Raw genomic sequence first — 18,609 nt, 5'->3', positions numbered from 1 at the left:
AATCGGAGCTAAGCCTTGGTTTGATGTCATCGGGCGTCGCCATGACAGAGCCGGAAGTGGCTCCGTTTTGACACCAGAGAAGGGAACGGCAGTACGGGCCGAGGGGGGAGAGAAGCAGTATGAGAGTGATACCAACCGTCTCCGGGGGAGCCCCCAGCAGCACATGACTGGTAGGTGGGTGCCCTGGAACGGGTTCTCAGGGTTAGAGAGGGGCCAGCTGATACCGGAAGGCTGGGAGCTCACAGTGTGCACAAGCTGAGACTATACAGAAAGGGCTTGATTTACTAACACTTGAGAGTGCAAAATCTGGTGCACCTCTGCATAGAAACCAATCGGCTGCTAACTTCCGCATGTTCAATTAAAGGGATTCTATACCTTCAATGTTTTTTAATGAAAATAACGAACCTGTCACCCTTACCTGCCCTGTGTCAGGGTTTTGTATAGAGCTGCCTTGATCCTCCTCTTTGGCCAGTGCTGGGGCACACATGCGTGCTCGCTCCTAAGAAGCCCGATCTGCGCCTATTGACAGACCGTGTGACTCTACCCCGACCCCAGAGATACCACCTCATCCCTTTAAACCCGAACACATTCTAATTACACAGGTTTTGTGGCTGATAAAGCTTGTAATTCAAATCACTTGTTGCCTTATCTGCATTAAATTAGCCTCAGAACCTGTGTAATTCATATGCGACCGGGTTTAGACCTTACATGAGAGTCTTGGCAGCCTTTGATTCTCTTTCCTCATTGGCTGAGACCGCAACGGGGCGCCATTGGCTCCCACTACTGTCAATCAAACCCAGTGAACCAATGAGGAGAGGGGGGACAGGGCCAGACTTTGGCTTCATGTCTGAATGAACACACAGAACTCGGGTGCCCCCCATAGCAAGCTGCTTCCTGTGAGGGCACTCGATAGAAGGGAAGGTCCAGGAGCGCCAGCGGGAACCCCAGAAGAAGATGATCGGGGTTGCTCTGTGCAAAACCATTCCACAGAGCAGGGAAGTATAGGTATGTTTGTTATTTAAAACATTGACAATCACGTTAACTTGGTCTTGACCGCCTGCGGCATATATACTGTGGCGAGGCAGCTCTGTTGTGGAAAATCATGTACCTGTATGTGATTTTGTTTAATAGCCAGGGGGGAAGGGGAGGGGGGGTGGTGATGTGTGCTACCAGAGCCACGATCGTGTTCGGATTGGCAACAGAGGGAGCCAATCAGCGGGCCCGACAGATGTGGTGTCCACCAGCCACCCACGATCGCTCCCCACAGAGACAGAATGGCGATCTGCCACTGTAAACAAGCAGACCACCGCGCTGTCCGGCATGGATACTATGATCTAGTTTTTCTGCTAATCGGGAACACAGTGAGCCTGCCCACCCCCCACAGTAAGAAAGCACAATTAGGGAATACGTTTAACCCTTTGATTGCCCCTATTGTTAGGCAAAATTGGGCTAAATTGATGAAGAAATTCGATTTATTTATTTTGGGTATGATTTTACAGCAGAAAGAAAATGATTTTATTCAGAATTGTCTTTAATTTTTTGAATTTTATTTTTTTATTGTTTATAGTGCAAAAAATAAAAACCGCAGAGTTGATCAATTACCACCAAAAGAAAGCTCTATTTATGGTGGTGGACATAAATTTTATTTGGGTACAGTGTCACATGACCGTGTAATTGTCCATTAAAGTAACGCAGTGCTATATCGCAAAAAAATGGCCTAGTCATTAAAGAGTAACTCCACTTTCGTGGGGGTAAAAATTGCAAATAAAGAAAAAATAATATAACACATACAATTGCGACACTAATCATATTTTAATTGCTATTTAAAAAATTACCTTTACTTTTCAATTGGCAAGCACTGTAATTTTCTGAAAATGCATTGCAATATGGCTACCTGGAGTTTTTCTGTACACAATGCCCCGCAGAAACATAATTTCTTGCTTGTGTGCTTGGCCCACCACATTTTTTCCAGAAGTCTGCCTAAGATACAAGTCAGATTTTAGGTATCCCCTGCAACAAAAATTAATTTATGAAGAGATACTTTCAATAGGAGTGTGTCTAAAGGGATGCAGGTACAGCCGATTTCCTCATTAGTGCTCCAAGGAGAGGGTTTTGGCAGTACCTTCAAATTTTATGCTCAGACCAGCACCTTCCCACATGAGAGGGGGGTGTTCCAGTGTCCCTTCCTTCTCTGGCTCACAGGAGTAAAGGGCTGCTGGAGGCCGTCTGCCCATGGTGTTTGGGGGCCCACATGCATGCTCAGAATGAGTGTTCCATGCCGGGCCTCGGCATGGCGGCGCCAAATCACAGATGGTGAGTGACGCTAGTTCCGGTGGGCGGAGATTTCCGGCAGGGCGTAGCAGCTATTTGGTTCTGGCTGCTGGAACGCAGGAGGAAGGGGCGGGTTCTCTGGCCAGGACTTCCTTTTGTTTGGCACATGGAGGATACCATTCAAAAGCACACAGGCAGTGGCTGCAAAGTTCATTATGGAGGAAGAATCGTCAGCAGCAATGGTGGATGCAGGCGCCCAGGTTCCCGGCCAGTCCCAGGTAGGAGAGGTACAGCGGTGCCTCTTTCCTTGTATATCACTGGGTGTTTTTTTTGGTGTAAATGTTCCATTAACAGTTCAAGAAGGAGTGAGACTCTGGACACTTAGGGTGTTAGCTGTGGGAGCTATCCATTCTCCTTTTTAGAGGCTATAGCTAAAGAAGGACCTTGGGGTTCTTTTGTTTTTCTGTTTCAGAAAGCTACTGCCAAGTCAGAGAGAACATCAGGGAGAAAATGCCCCTCGTGCAAAAATCGTTTGAGAGACTCTTGGCCCAAACCCCTGTGCAGATCCTGCATTGTGGATTTAGTAAAAGAAGAGGAGCTCTTATCTTCTGTAAGAAAGTTCCAGCCAAGAACAGAGCTCTCCGTCCAGTCTCCCTCCATCCACTTCCATACAGGTGGAAAGTGAGTGAGGAAGAAAGGGAAAGCATTCCTCCCTCAACCATTGATTCTGAGGAGGAGGTGGAAGAAGAAGCAAGATCATCTAGGTACAAACTTTCACTTGAGGAGGTGGATGATCTACTCAAGGCAATTTATACTACCCTGGCGATCCAGGAAGAAAAAACCCAGCTGTCAGTACATGATGAGATGTACCAAGGGCTGGAGGAGATTAAACACAGTCTTCCCTGTGCATAAAGTTTTAACAGACACTATTAAAAAAGAGTGGAAGGATCCAGAAAAGGGGCAGTTCTTCTCTAAAGCCTTTTGTAATGTTTTGTAATTGATAATTTTTTATTGTATCATTTATACAATCTTTTTTTTCTTTCTCTTTTTATATGTATATTTCGATTGTAATATATCCTCTTTTGTGGATTGAACACTGAGTCCTTTGTTCCTGAGGAAGCCACTTAGGCGAAACATGTCGAACAAATTGGGATGGGGGGGAACAAGTTGTTTTTTATGGTGGAATGCTGTTTGTTTTCCTGTAGTAGGCTTTATGGTATAGACTATAAGGAACTGAAACTAATTGCAGGTTCCATGTGTTTGTGAATTTTTAGTTTGTTCTAATAAATATAATTTTTTATTATCTATTATGTGTTTCATCTTTGTAATTGGTACCGCAAAGTCCCGTACCTCCAAGATCTCTACATATAATCTTCTCTAAAGCCCTTAAAAGGAGGTTTCCTTTTGAGGAAAATGAGGAATTTGTGTGGAATAAAAAACAAAAATAGATGGTGCCTTTTCACATGTGTCTAGGAAGACGGATTTGGCCTTTGAGGATATGGGGATTCTCAAAGATGCGATGAACAAGAGGGCAGATGGGCTAATGAAGAAAGCCTGGGATTCATCTTTAGCCAATCTGAAACCCGCAATGGTAGCTTCAGTTGTAGCTAGGAATTTGGAGTGTTGGCTAGAGTCTTTTGCAGAGTCTATCATGATATCTGCCAGATCCTCAGCGCTTGTTAACTCAGCAAGAAGAGCCCTTTGGCTAAAGACTTGGTCAGGGGATTTGGCTTCTAAAGTAAAACTGCGGAATTCCCTTTTCAGGGGACCTGATGTTAGGACCAGAACTGGAGACTGTCCTTGACAGGACTGCAGACAAAAAGAAAGCTTTCCCACAGAAAAAGAAAGTGGTGCAGCAGAGGAAACATTTTCGTCCTTTTCGAAAAACCAATAAGGAAAAGGACCAGACAAAGAAAAGACCCTGGATCCCTCAGAGAGGCAGAGGCGGGGTACTTTTTAGAAACCCAGAGCAAACGGTTCAGGGGGTTTGCTCCAAACCAGAGGCAAGAAGGTCGTAGAATTGGAGAGAGTTGAAGGCTATTCACCTAAGCCTTCTCTCCTTCCAGGAAGTTCTAGTGAAACAGCACGTTCAAATATTGATGGACAATTTGACGGCAGTATTATATTTAACAAAGCAAGGGGGCACAAATAGCAGAACCTTGATTGAGCTAACTTATCAAATCCTGACATGGGCAGAGAACAAGTTGGCCTCTCTATCCGCAGTCCGTTTGAAAGGTACGAAAAACACCTGGGCAGATCTCCTCAGCAGGAGAGAAATGAGGGAAGCCGAGTGGTCTCTAAATCAGGAATTATTCAAGCCCATCTCCAGGAGCTAGGGTTTCCCTCAGGTGGACATCTTTGCAAAACAAGAAAATGCAAAAGTACCAGACTTCTTCTCCCTTCTGAGGAAGGATCAAGCTCTTGGAATAGATGCATTGGCCCACAAGTGGGACTTCCAGCTGTCTTGCGCTTTTCCCCTGTTTTCAGCTGATTCCAAGGGTGTTGGCCAAATTCAGGCTGGAATCCACGGAACTAATCTTAATCGCTCCTTATTGGCCGAAAAAGACCCTGGTTCTCAATCTTGATAAACCTCTCGGTGAAACCTCCTTGGAAGTTGCCAATCAGGACAGATCCGCTGAGTCAGGGCCAGATCCAGCTTATCTCAATCTAGCAGCCTGGTTTCTGAAGAACAAATCTTAAGACAGAAGGGCTTATCAGAGAAACTCATTACTACCCTTCTTGCAAGTAGGAAAAAAGTGACCAGACATTTATTTCAAAGTCTGGAAGATGTATATTACCTGGTGTTCCAGAAAAAAACTAATTTGCTTAGTACAATTTCGGTTTTGTAACTTCTTCAAGAAGGATTGGAGAAGGGGTTAGCAGTACGCTCAAGGCGCAGGTAGCTGCTTTTTATCTTTTTTTTTTTTTTTTTTTTTTTTTTTTTTGGAAAGAACCCTGTCAAGGGAACCTTTTTTTTAATAATCAGATTTTTTAGGGCTATGGCTAAAGTAAAACCTAGACCTATTGTTTTCTCAAATGGGATTCATCTTTAGTTCTTCAGGGACTGACGAAGACTCCGTTTTTGAACCTATAGAATGATCATCGTTAAAGTTTTTGACATTCAAAACTGTTTTGTTAGTGGCAGTAACTTCTGCCCGTAGAATCAGTGAGTTACAAGCTCTATCAATTAAAGAACCCTTTATAAGATGTCTACCGGATAGGGTAGTCTCAAGGACAGATCCAGCCTTCCTGCCAAAAGTGGCATCAGTCTTTCATCGTACACAGGAGATCATTCTCCCTACATTTTTTTTTTTTTTTTTCCCTTTACTTTGGGGGCCGGGGAAGAAGCCTTCCATACTGTCAGGTGTCTTCTTAAATATCTGGAGATAACAAAGGACTTTAGAAAATCAACTTCACTCTGTTTTAATGGAAGGTACTCGCAAGGGATGTAAAGCTTCCAAAAGCACCCTCGGAAGATGGTTAAAACAAGCCATTAAAGAGGCATACACCTCTTTGGGTCTGGAACATCCAGAAGGGAATTTGCCTCATGCGACTCAAGCAGTAGCGGCATCATGGGCAGAAAGGGTCGGGGCATCATCTGAGCAAATTTGCAAGGCTGCCACATGGTCCAGTTTTTCAACCTTTTATAAGGCACTACCGATTGGATCTGCTTTCAGCCTCGGACCAATCCTTTGGTAGGAAGGTTCTGCAGGCAGTAGTCCCACCCTGAAGTAAGTTTCTCAGTTAACCTCTCCAAGGTGCTGTCCTGAAAGGCAAAGGGAGAAACCTTAGACTTACCGGTGACTGTATTTCAACGAGCCTTTCAGGACAGCAGCCTACTTCCCTCCCTAGGGTATAATGTATAATTATAGGGCATGATAACTGTCTGCTTATATTTTCCAGCATGTCGGAGGATTTCTCGGTAACAATTGACGGCATGGTGGAAGCGGCTGCTTTTAAAAGGGGCGTTGTCACGCAGTGTTTCATGTGAAGAGGTGGAGCTACGCTCTCTCCAAGGTGCTGTCCTGAAAGGCTTGTAGAAATACCATCACCGATAAGTCTAAGGGTTTTTTTTTTTTTTTTTTTTTCCTCCACAAAAGTGGAGTTGCGCTTTTAAGGTGGTAAAACCTTCCGGGGCTGAAGTGGTTAATGCATAGAGGTAAAAAAAACCTGGAGGCTTTAAAACCACTTTCAACTTTCCCCCCAAAAAATGGAAGCCGATTGGTTTCTATGCAGAGCTGCTCCAGATTTTTCACGCTTTAGTAAATCAACCCTAATGTGTGAAGTCTGGACCCTCTGCTGTCCGTCAAGCCCTATATACACTATCATATTTTCTGCTGTTTTTTTTTTTCCTTCAGGTTTACCAAAACCATGTAGTGCAAGGGCCTACCTGATTGCATACAAACTGAAACTCCTAAGGTTTGACCTCCTATTATATAGTTTTGGAAAATTTGATAGTGTGTGAGGAGCTTTACACTTGGCTTTGTGGTAGGAGCCTGCAGACAGTCGTAGCTTGGGTTGTGAAGGAGAAGCAGGTTAGAAGGGAGGTGACTAGACACTCCTTACTGTCAGTGTAAAAGGGGAATTTTGTGTAACCTGCATCACGTGGGAAGTATTCAGTTCACATCCATTTATATTGGTTCTCTAAATCAAGCAATGGAAAAAAAAGTAGTTTCCAGTATGACTATTTTACAAGATGACTTAGAGATTTGAAGCATAGAGCCAGTAATTTTTAAGGATATTAACAGATCTCTGTAGATGTAGTATATTCAGAACCCAGTGGGGTCGATTTTACTGGAGAGTGCAAAATCTGTTGCAGCTGTGCATGGTAGCCAATTAGCTCCTAACTTGAGCTTGTTCAATTAAGCTTTGAAAAAAAACCTGGAAGCTGATTTGGTTTCTATGCAGTGCTGCACCAGATTTGACTTTCAAGTTTTATTAAATCACCCCCATTGATTCACCTAGAACAAGAGAGAAATCTGGAATGGTGTACATGGAGCAGTAGTCCACTCATCACAGTTGTATACGTTGCATATATTCATTCATATAAACTATAACTTTCTCCAAAATGGAACCCTTTTTTATTTTTTATTTTTATTTTTTACTTTTCCAGCGCTGTCATTCTATCACTAATATGTTCAACCTTTTGGAGTCTTATGGATTAAAATGACAATGACACCCCTCATGTCAAAACTTCCCTACTTTTAGGTAATTAATACTTGCACAATTTACAACATAACCGCCACATTCCTTAGTAAAAGCAGCACATAGTACACACTTTACACATTGTTAGTCACACGTTTAACTATTTGCCCCAGATGTTAACCTCTTCCCAGCCAGTATCATTAGTTCAGTGTATATTAACACTGATCACTGTATTAGGCCTCTTTCAGATCAACGATCCGTTCAGGTCAGCCTGTCAGATGCTCCATAGACCTCTATGGCGCGTCTGATGTCAGCGGTGACACGTCCGCTGACACCCGACCCACTCCAATCCAAAAAAGTGTGACGGAGAAAAAAATCTACTTTTCCATCCGCCATTGGATTGGGTGACGACGGACTCTGCGGTCCGTCGTCATTCGATCTCCCATAGAGGAGAGCGGCGCTCTGACAAGTCCGTCCCTGCACAGTGTGCAGCGACGGACCTGTCATCTTCCTGCTCCGATTCCCCACTGAGCAAGCAGATATCCACGGTGCGGATCATCACGGATCCGTCCCATGTGAGAGAGGCCTTAGTGTCACTGGAGATATCAGTGGCAGTTAGCCAGTTCCGACAAAGTGTCAGTTATTGCAAAATTGCCTGCCATACTATCACAGCCCCGTTATAAGTTGCTAATCACCACCATTACTAGTATTAAAATAAAAAATACTTTTTTTTAATTGGATGTGTTTTTATTGCAAACAATTTTTTTTTTTTAATGTCCTGAGCTCACATGTGGGTTAAGTGATGCTAGATGTCATCCAGCCTGGAAGATGACCTGTTCTGGAGTACAGACTGATGAGTTTGCATGGACAGCACCAGTGAGAAGAGCATTGTATCAAAGCTACTTTTTAATTGTGAGCTGGACAATGCATTTTAAAAACAAATAGTGGAGTTGGTTTTTAAAGTGGAACTTCACTCTCTCAATCAACATTGATTATTTTTAATCCTCATGCTGCTAGCATTAGTATGTAGATAGGAAAATCTCTATCATATTTACTTGTTTTAAAGGTGCGTGTTGTGTTTTTTTTATTTTTTTCTACATTTCGTCAGCTACTTCTGGGTTTCTTGCCTAGGCAAGTTATGTCCAACATCTCAGGACAGGAGTCTTCAGGAGGGGGGGAGGGGAAAGGGGAGTGATTTTTCTCAGTTAAGCAAACTCTACTGTGTGCATGCCTGCGCTAGGGGCAGATGGATTCCAGGAAGTAAATGCTACATGAATCGTTGCCCTTACTCAACATAGCCATGGCTAGAAATGCTATGGGTTTGTTTTTCAAAGCGATTTCTCAACAAAATAAAGCACAGAGACATGGATGTTTGCATTAAAGATTAATGAAATAGTGTTGTTGGTTTGTGGTGTCAGTGGAAATCCGCTTTAATACCCACTCTTGCAAAGTTACTCTATCCTAGACATGTCAAACTTCAATACCAAATTAGGATAGGGAAACCAAATGAGGGACCAGATCCTTTTTTATGAGAACATGTATAAAACTGCAATAATGTTATAGTTGGGGATTATCATACCTATGATTAACTGCTTCCTGCCTGCGTCATTGTAAAATGAGACGGGCAGAAACCCTATTGTTCTGGGAGGACATCATATGATGCCTTCCTGAGAACATGCCTCATGCGGCTGCTCTGGTGCGATCTGTCACTTGCAGCATCCACCGGACACGAAGGATGACCGATCACTATACCAGTCTGCTTCCAGTGTCATGTGATCGCTGTGACCAATCACAGCAGACCCATGACAGTTGTAAACAAGGAATGGCTTCCTTTCATGGCATTTATTGTATGAAATTGTGTTGCTAGCTGTAATTGGTCAGTGATCACATGGTACAATTCACTGCTACAAGCAAACCTAGTAAATTAAAAAAAAAAAAAAAAAAAAGCCAGATCAACTCCCCCCAAGCTGAAAATTACCCTTTGCAGGAAAGGGGTTTAAATGCCCGCTATTGAAATGGTTAAAGCTGTGTTTATTGGTGGGTGTTTGTATGCTATTTATTTTGAGTTTCAAATGTTAAATATAAAATTTGTTTATTTAAATGTTTGTTCCTTTAAAAAAAAAAGTTTGACAAACTGTAAAATAATAAATGGAACTGGCATTATAGAAAAGACTTTGAACCTCATTCTGTTTAAAGACCGTTTTTATTGACTTCTCTGTGCATTTAAGAGTTTAGTGATGGCAAGAAGGCATTTTTGTGTTTGGCTTTTAGAGAGCCTGGATGGCGCAGTCTGACCCAAGATCTCGGTCCCTGGTGGAAGATTTTGTCCAGTACAAGCTGTGTATGCGGGGTTTGCTTGCAGAGCCAGTGGGACCTCCATCCTGTGGTCTACATTCAGCTATGCGTGCTGCAGGGGATGAGTTTGAAGAACGTTTCCGACAGGCATTCAGTGAAATATCCACACAGATACACGTAACCCCTGGCACAGCTTATGCACATTTTGCGGAGGTGGCAGGTGGCCTTTTCCAAGGTGGAGTTAACTGGGGTCGCGTGGTGGCATTCTTTGTATTTGGAGCGGCACTTTGTGCAGAATGTGTCAACAAAGAGATGGCTCCCCTTCTACCACGGATTCAAGACTGGATGGTGACCTTTTTGGAGACCAACTTGAGAGACTGGATGCAGAGCAATGGGGGATGGGTGAGAAATGGCAACTTTACTTTTTAATGCGCATTTGACTATTGATCTTAGTTTATTACTGACTGGACTGTGCACCTCAAGGGATAGTTTTCTTTGTTAAAGAGATTCTGTCACTGAGGCCCAGTTCACACTAGCGCAATGTGAGAACCCCATCACACACTGGTTCAGATTGAGATCTGCGAACAGCTGCGGGTGTCAATGTAAAGTTAACGACACCCCCAGATCGGTTTACAGATCGCAGTGCGAACTGTGAAATGGTACAGGAATTGGATCGTATAGGTGTGAACACCCATGTGATCCAATTCTAGTGCGGACCAAAAAACATTTTTTGTTGCGAGTGTGATTTGGTCTGTATGGCTGAAATTGCATCGCACAGACATCACGTGTAATCTGCACAGCTCTGCGGTGGGAATCGCATGCGTGGTCTGGCATCACACTAGTGTGAACCGGGCCTCAAAAAGCCAGAAGCTGTTGACAGATATGAAAGGCAGGTACCCACAAATGGTAGGACACACCTGAAGCTGCTTTTGGTACCTCTTGCTTTGTCCAAATGCTTTGCTGTTCAGATGGGCAAAAGCAAATGTTAGAGCCTGTCTGGTCTTGCCTATCCCACACATTCCTATTGCCCCATCATTGTAATGGGCTGCTTCGCTGAGCAATAGTAATGGGCGGGCAAGCGCTCCTAAGAAGTACTGAGTTATTATATTGTCACAACTATTTTTCATTCAGGTGAAGCATGTGTTAAAGTGAAAGCTGCTATAGGTATGTACAGGTACCTCTGGGTGTGTAAAACATAATAACTATCAGTAGTTTTTGCTACTATAAATGGGTTGTTTTAAGGTGATTTTGCAATAATAGCACAAACGTATTTATAATAGCTTATTGAATATAGGAAAATAGATTATGGAATACTTATACATTTAGAGTTACAGGCAACACTTGTACATATTTCCAAAATACCTGAAGCAAGCCAACCCATAGCAGGAGTTCTTGGTCTTTCTAAATACTGTAAACCTATATCACCTCATTTAAAAAGAACAGTCTACATCACACAGTTTACTTTTTTTTTTCATGCTTGCCACTTCCCATGTTATTGTTAACCTGTGGACATCGGAAATACCACTTAATAGTAGGCACTTCAGATGCCTGCCTGCATGCTGAATTAATTTTCTTTTAGAGTGCTTTGAAACCCTAGAAAAGCAGAGTGTTCTGCTATACAAATAGCAGCAATCTCCTAGGGGTGTCAGCTCAGGCCTACACATGCTTTTCATTGTGCAATTAAAGTGATAATAAAAAACTAAAAAAAAAAACAAAAAATAAAAACATCTTTACAATGGTTTTGCACAGAACATCCCCAATCCTCTTCTTCCTGGCACTCCTGGCTCCTCCCCCTTTACCGGTGCCCCTAATGGCAAGCTGCTTGCTATGCGGGCACTGGTCCATGCTCGCTCCTGAGCCTGGCTCTATGTGTCTATAAGACATTGAGCTCTGGCTTTTGCCCCCTCTCTCTTCATTGGTTCACTATCTGTGATTGACAGCAGTGGGAGCCAATGGCTCCTGTTGCTGTCTCAGCCAATGAGGAGAGAAAAACCTGGGACAGTCGGGGCTCCCGTGCACATTGCTGGATCGAGATGGCGCTTGAGTGAGTATTAGGGGAGCTGTGGGGGGAGCTGCACACTGAATGTAAAAAGCCTTAAGACTTTACAACCACTTTAAAGCTGGACTCCATTCTAGTCTTCTCCAAAATACATGGGGGGGAGAGATATAAGGACCCGTACATTAAGGTGTTATTAAACCCTCCATTTTAAAAAAGACAAACAGTGGCATACATATGCATTTACCTTGCATGCCTTCTGTTTTCTTTTTATCTATATAATTTACATTTCAAATTTCCTGAATCCCCTTTTTCCATATTTTGGGTAACTCCTTTCCCATGCAGAGTACACTGGAGCCACCCTTACAAGTGTGCTTCTTCTTGGCAGCCTGGGGTGAGGACACTACATGCTTCTCCCTAGCCTTAAACACAAGTTGCTTATTCTCTAGCTCCTTCTCCAGTACGTGCTGTCATTCACAGACAGCAATCGTTCTATAGGAGGAGTTGCAGAATACCCAGCAACTCCTCCAGAGATTGATTGGCAAATTGGGTGGTGACTTCAGCTGAAAGTCAATGCTGGCCACGTATCGCCAAAAGCCCCTTTGCACCAATAACACAAAGTGCATATTTACAGTGTGTGCCCTTCCTTCGGACTATTGATTCAGTGTTTCTTTATGGGTCTAAAAAGTTACTGGTGATGTATTTTTAGACCCCTTTCACACTGAAAAAGTTTTCAGGCGTATTGGTGCTAAAAATGGCACCTGAAGACTGCCTCCCATTCATCTGAATGGGTGCTTTTACCCGGGGGGGCGATGCGCTTGTGGTGCGGTAGAATAAGTGCAAGCAGCATCATTGGGACGTGTTTGAAACGCTGTAAAAAGTGATTCAAAAACTCCCCTGCCCATTGAAATGAATGGGCAGCACCTTAAACGTGCTTCAAAATCGCAGCAAAACTGGTCTTTTTTTGGAGGTCAATTTGTCACGTGACCTTAAAGGGACTGGTTAGCGCCTGAAAAGTGCCACTAAAACACTGCAAAAATGACCGGTGCTTTAGTGGCTGTTTTAGCAGTGCTTCAGTGTGAAAGGACATGTATGCAGGATGGACAGGAATACTTAAACAAAAAAGTGTTTTAAAGCAGAGTTCCATTCATTTAAAAGTCAGCAGCTACAAAAAGTGTAGCTGCTGACTTTTTTTAATAAACGGACTCACCTGTCCCACTGTCGAGCGATGCAGGCACACAAAGCCCTGCTCCTCTCCCCCCTCCTCTCTGCAGTGCCGGCATTGTAACACTGGGTGCGTTGTGAATGGCCAGGCAATCTTCTGGGACCTGTGACGTATCTCAGAAGATTGCAGGGAGGAAGAAGAGGTGAACTTCTGGCACCAGGGGAGGAAGTGGGAGCTGGGTACCATTCCTCCCCCCCTTTAAAAAAAAAAAAAAAAAAAAAAAAGGCATGCCAAATGTGACAGGTCAGGTGGTCTCCAGTACTTAAAGCTGAAATTCTATTTTTTTACTTTAAATCCCGGTCTCTTCCATCCAGACACATCCAGCATCAGCATAGAGCTGTTCTCTGCAGCATTTCATTTGAGCCCAGGCTTTATTATGATGCACCACAAGAGGTTGCGTAATATATGTTGCCCACTAGAGGGGTAGGGCTTATTGGGGTGGGTATTTTAAAAAACAAAAACTGAAAATAAGAGTTGGACTTGTCACATGTACTCAGGGTTTTCTTTAAGATGATGCAGGTGTGCAATAACTGGCCTGTTGGCAATGTTATAACACTCCAACCATGTTACTGTATGTCTTTCTTTCTCAGAATGGGTTCCTGGCTCTGTATGGCGATGGTGCTATAGAAGAAGCAAGAAGACAGCGTGAAGGAAACTGGGCTTCTCTGAAAACAGTACTGACTGGGGCAGTGGCTCTTGGGGCTCTTATGACTGTAGGAGCTCTGTTTGCCAGCAAATGACACAAAAAGCAACAGACACCAAATGTCCTCTGCAAGCAGTGTGCTTTATCCATGCACAACAAGAAGTGTGTTTGTAGATGAGTGCCATCGTTAAAGAGTATGTGACGGTTCTTGCCTGTGTGCTTTATGTATGTTTCTTTGTTTTTAATATGATGTTTTTGCAGCATAAGAGTGTGTATTTTATGTGTCCGATTGCATTAAAGTATACAGGTATTGTTTGTATGCTGGTTTTTTGAGTGTGATCATGCATGTCTGCATTCCAGTGTTTTTCTGTGCATGTGTATCCAATATGTCTTGCTCTGTGTGGATGTAATGTCTGTATGGCTCCATTATATGATGCTTTGTGTATGGAAGAGAGAACTGTATTGCTTTGTATGCATTTGTGTCTGTAAGCAGTGCTGGTATTTATTGCTTCTCCTTGCTGCTGGTGATTTAGTCTAATGAATTTGTAGTAGAAGGGAGCTTCTTTCTCTCTACCAGATTCTTTTATTCTGTGCATTTGAGGGTAGTAAACAGGCATGAGTAGAGCTAATGGTCTCAAATCAATATATTAACCCTTTTGCTGCCACCAATGCTGACATGTAAACAGACTCCTGACTGCTAAGTCAGGCAGGAGTTTGTTTATATTTTCGCCAGGCTGCTGGCTTTCTAGTAGAATTGACCCTGGCAGCTGTAAAGCCACCCATCACTTCTACATCTGTTCACTGACCTCCCCTGTGAAGAATCGCCCCAGAAATGCTCAGCTCTGCTCACTTCCATGTTCAGAACTGTAAATCTCTGGCCAGGGAAAAAGCTGATGAAGCCAACTGTCAGCTTCAAGCCTTACAGAGGTCACATTGGAGGTCTAATAAGCCTCTGATGTACCCTTCAGAGCCTGAAAACTATACTATCATTTTGGAGGCTTATCAGCCTCCTTGTGATAGAAATTAGGTTTAAAAAAAAAAAATACAATTTAATTGAACATTTTAAAACCAGTCAGCTTATTAGGTGCCATGCCTACAAAAATGAGAATTGTGCCACGCATATTGGGCATTGCTGTGTGATCTGGAGTGAGACAGTTGTCTATAGAGTGTTTACGATCTATGGACAATTTTGGGTACTGTCGGTTTTTTTTTTTTTTTTTGTTTTTGTTTTTTTGCCGTTTCACAGGCATACAGCGTTTTAAGGCTAGATAAACAAATTGGGTGTTTTGTGTGCACTAAAATTAATTTTGAGTGTATTTTTATTGAAAATATAAATAATAAAAAAAAAAAATTGCGTAATTTTATGACACCAAAAATTGCAGCTGCTACCAATTTATTCAATTGTCTCTGCTTTTCAGGTAATATTTTAGGGGTTTAAATAACCTTTAGCCCTAAGGGCACTTTCACACTGGGGCAGGTGCCTGCGGTTTTGCAATGCTTTTAACCCCCCCTAACGGCTGAAAAAGGGTTAAAAGTGCCCCTGCCCATTGATTTCAATGGACAGGGGTGCTTTGGGAGCGGTGTACACAAGGCTCATACATCGCCTCAAAGATGCTGCTTGCAGGACTTTTTTGGGCGTCCTGCCAGCACACCACTCGTGCTTTCACACTGCAGTGAGAGGAGAGGAACTTTGCAGGTGCTATTTTTACTGCTATAGTGCCTGTAAAGCGCCTCAGTGTGAAAGTAGCCTAAAATATGCATTTTAATGTGTGCAAGAAAAAAAGGCTCTGGTAGTGAAAGGGTTAAAGAATAGAAAATACAGTACTGTTGCATTTAACTGAAATGTCTTTGTCCGCCATCTGCAGATGCTGTTCTCCAAATATAACTGCAATCTCTAGTTTTAGTTATGATAACTAGATGTCATGCTGTCTTAGTACTCCCTGCAATTGGCATAAGTTGCCTGATGACACGGCCCTTCGCTATCATCTAGTGCAGATGTTCTTAACCCTGTCCTCAAGTACCCCCAACAGTCCATGTCTTCAGGCTTTCCTTTATCTTGCACAAGTGCTTTAAAGCTGAGTCAATGGCTTGGTATTTAGGACAGCTATTTTATTGAAGAGAAATTCCCAAAACATGGCCTATTGGGGGTACTTAAGGATAGGGTTGAGAACCACTGACCTAGTGCAATTGTCCTCCACCCCACCTAAAGTAAGCAACAGATATGAACTGGCTTCCTCTTGATACCTGTATATCAAGGCAGGCCTGAGAGGAGGAAGCTCCTGCACTAACTACGGTCTCACACAATTTGATATTGGCTTTCCTGTACGGAGAACACTGTTTCAGAGGAGATTGGTTTAAGTGTTCATCATGCATTAAAGATTCCTTGCCCTATATTATTCTGGCCTCTGTTATTCCAAATGCATGGTTTCCTGCTACTTTCCTTTATGTATTGAACTATAAAGATAGCTACACACAATTGTGAAATCATGTCAGGGCACTTGCATCATATATTTATGGTAATAAATTCTAAAGGCAAGAATCAAATAAAATGTCAAACGGTCCTTGCACAAAGCACATGCTTTCCCAGGGCACCTGGATATATCCTCACTCGGGGTTTTAATCACAGGTGCCTCGTTACACTTCTCCCACCAAGTGATGTTCTATTAACTAATGCTATTAGGGCTGCAACTAACGATTATTTCTCTTATATTCACCGACCGACACAGCTCCCCTCTGTAACAAATGGGTTGTTAGCCTTATCACTAGGAGAATACTAGGCATAATTGTAATACAACACTCAGAACTCTTAGTTCCTCCCAGGGGGGCGGTCCCTCAGGCTACGAACCCCCACCCTGCAAAGCATCAGTTTTATTTTGCCTAGCAAAGGGACAACGACATGGCTGTGGCGTACGTCAATTACCAAGGGGGAACAAGAAGCTCAGCCGCTGCATGGGAGGTCGCTCACATACTTTGGTGGGCAGAGCGACATGTACCAGCCCTGTCGGCCATATACGTCCTGGGAGTGGAGAACTGGCAGGCCGACGTGCCAAATGCGCTGGTGGCTCCGTGGGATTAGTACCAGCTTTTCCTCCACTGAAACTGTTGCCAGGTCTGATTCAGAGAGTGGAAGCCGAGGGGATACCAGTAATACTGTTTACCCAGATTGGCCTCAGCGTCCTTGGTATGCAGACTTGGTGCGTCTGGTGGCAGACACTCCCTGACAACTGCCGTTGCGAGAGGACCTCCTGTCTCCAGGTCCAATTCTCCATCCTGCTTTACCATCGCTGGCTTTAACGGCATGGCTATTGAGAGCACGGAAATCTTCTCTGAAGATATACCATCGTACCTGGAAGGCCTACATCTCCATGTGTGAGGAGAAAGGATGGCATCCACACTCCTTTTCCATATCCAGGATCCTGCTGTTTCTCCAGCAAGGAGTTGACCAGAGATTGGCATTAAGCACCAAGGGCAAATCTTAGCCTTAGCTGTCTTTTTTTCAACGACCCCTGGCATCGCACTCCTTAGTGAGTACCTTCGTTCAGGGGGTACGACATGTAGTCCCTCCGGTGCGTCCACTCCATGGGATTTGAACCTGGTGTTGTTGGTGCTTTGAAAATATCAGGGAGATTCCCCTGTTGACTCTTTCCCAGGAAGTGGTCTTTCTAGTGGCCATCACATCAGCCAGGAGGGTTTCGGAACTGGCGGCCTTGTCCTGCAAGTCGCCCTATCTGGTTATCCACAGGGATAAGGTAGTGTTGCGTCCGCAACCATCCTTTACACCAAAAGTGGTCTCGGCTTTTCATATCAATGAGGACATTGTATTACCATCTCTGTGTCCTAAGCCGACACACCCTAAGGAGGTGGCCGTTCACGCTCTTGACGTGGTTAGGGCTCTGAAGGTGTATTTGTCTGCCACGGCTCCATTTCGGAAGTCGGACTCGCTGTTTGTTTCGGTGGCTGGTCCAAAGAAAGGCATGGCGGTCTTGTCTGCCACCATTTCTGGGTGGATCAGACAGATTGTATTACAAACCTACGCCTTGAAGGGGCAGGTGCCCCCCCTTTTTGGTCACAGCCCACTCCACAAGGGCAATCGGAACATCTTGGGCCTTCCGACACCAAGCGGCGGCCGCTCAGGTGTGTAAGGCGGCAACCTGGTCGTCTGTCCACACGTTTACAAAGTTCTATAAGATAGACGTCAGTGCATCGGCTGATGCCTGTTTTGACCTCAAGGCGGCCGTGTAGTTGCAATAGATGTGTTTTCCTGGTTTTTCGATAAAAACACAGTACTGTTATGTTAATGCACTGTTGCATTACTTCCACAGTTTGGTGCGGTCTTGGGGTCCTGTTGAGGATACCCGTGTGTGTTTTTTTTTTTTTTCTTTATTTTTTTTTTTTTTTTTTTTATTGTACTTTTTCCACGCACTGCTGTTTTTTGTGGGTTTAGTTTCACTAGTTTTCACTTGCCATGGTGAATGAAGTTTCTATGCTGTTTTTCCCACCCCTCATTTTGGCACTGCTTGGGGGATGTCCCATTTGTTACAGAGGGGAGCGGTATTGGTCAGTGAATATAAGAGAAAATAGGATTTTTTTTTTTGTACTCGCCGTAAAATCCTTTTCTCTGTAATTCACCGACCGACACGGCACCCGCCCCTCCTTTTTTATCTTTACGTTGTACTGCTTGTTGACGTACTGCTGCTGCTTTGCAGGGTGGGGGTTTGTAGCCTGAGGGACCGCCCCCCTGGGCGGAACTAAAAGTTTTGAGTGTTGTATTACAACTATACCTAGTATTCTCCTAGTGATAAAGCTAACAACCCATTTGTTAGAGAGGAGCTGTGTCAGTGAATTACAGAGAAAAGGATTTTACAAAAAATCCTATTTTTCATAATCGATTAATCGGATAAAATCATAAAGTAATATGCCATTTTTCAGTTTATTTAAAAGTAATAATGAAAAAACTGTGTGGGGCACTATTCCTCCCGGGAACACCAATGATGGGGCAATATTCCTCCTGGGAACACCAATGATGGGGCACTA

At 43.6% G+C, this 18,609-nt stretch overlaps 1 protein-coding gene across 3 annotated transcripts; it reads left to right on the top strand.

The window, feature by feature from the left end:
• The first annotated feature begins 14 nt into the window (after positions 1 to 14).
• Positions 15 to 15,966, top strand: BCL2L2 (BCL2 like 2). Of its 3 annotated transcripts, XM_077469362.1 has the most exons (4): positions 16 to 170; positions 7,385 to 7,479; positions 9,688 to 10,113; positions 13,523 to 15,966. In XM_077469362.1, exons 3-4 carry the CDS (start codon positions 9,697 to 9,699, stop codon positions 13,670 to 13,672), a joined length of 567 nt encoding a protein of 188 aa, XP_077325488.1. In that variant the 5' UTR covers positions 16 to 170; positions 7,385 to 7,479; positions 9,688 to 9,696; the 3' UTR covers positions 13,673 to 15,966. The 3 variants fall into 3 exon arrangements, with proteins under 3 accessions (XP_077325472.1, XP_077325488.1, XP_077325479.1); XM_077469346.1 differs by lacking the exon at positions 7,385 to 7,479 and having other exon boundaries at positions 15 to 170; XM_077469353.1 differs by lacking the exon at positions 7,385 to 7,479 and having other exon boundaries at positions 16 to 174.
• The last annotated feature ends 2,643 nt before the right edge of the window (positions 15,967 to 18,609 follow it).

The sequence above is a fragment of the Lithobates pipiens genome, unplaced genomic scaffold (assembly GCF_037356315.1).
Source record: "Lithobates pipiens isolate NorthernLeopardFrog02 unplaced genomic scaffold, aLitPip1_a1.2 Scaffold_11, whole genome shotgun sequence".
In the NCBI taxonomy this organism is placed as follows: domain Eukaryota; kingdom Metazoa; phylum Chordata; class Amphibia; order Anura; family Ranidae; genus Lithobates; species Lithobates pipiens.
This window is presented reverse-complemented; position numbering and strand designations above follow the sequence as displayed.

Bases quoted from the DNA above. Each gene is read 5' to 3' on its own strand.
- BCL2L2 (XM_077469346.1), top strand. From the start codon at position 9,697: ATGGCGCAGTCTGACCCAAGATCTCGGTCCCTGGTGGAAGATTTTGTC. The intron at 10,114-13,522 runs GTGAGAAATGGC...TTTCTTTCTCAG, and splicing joins TGCAGAGCAATGGGGGATGG to AATGGGTTCCTGGCTCTGTA.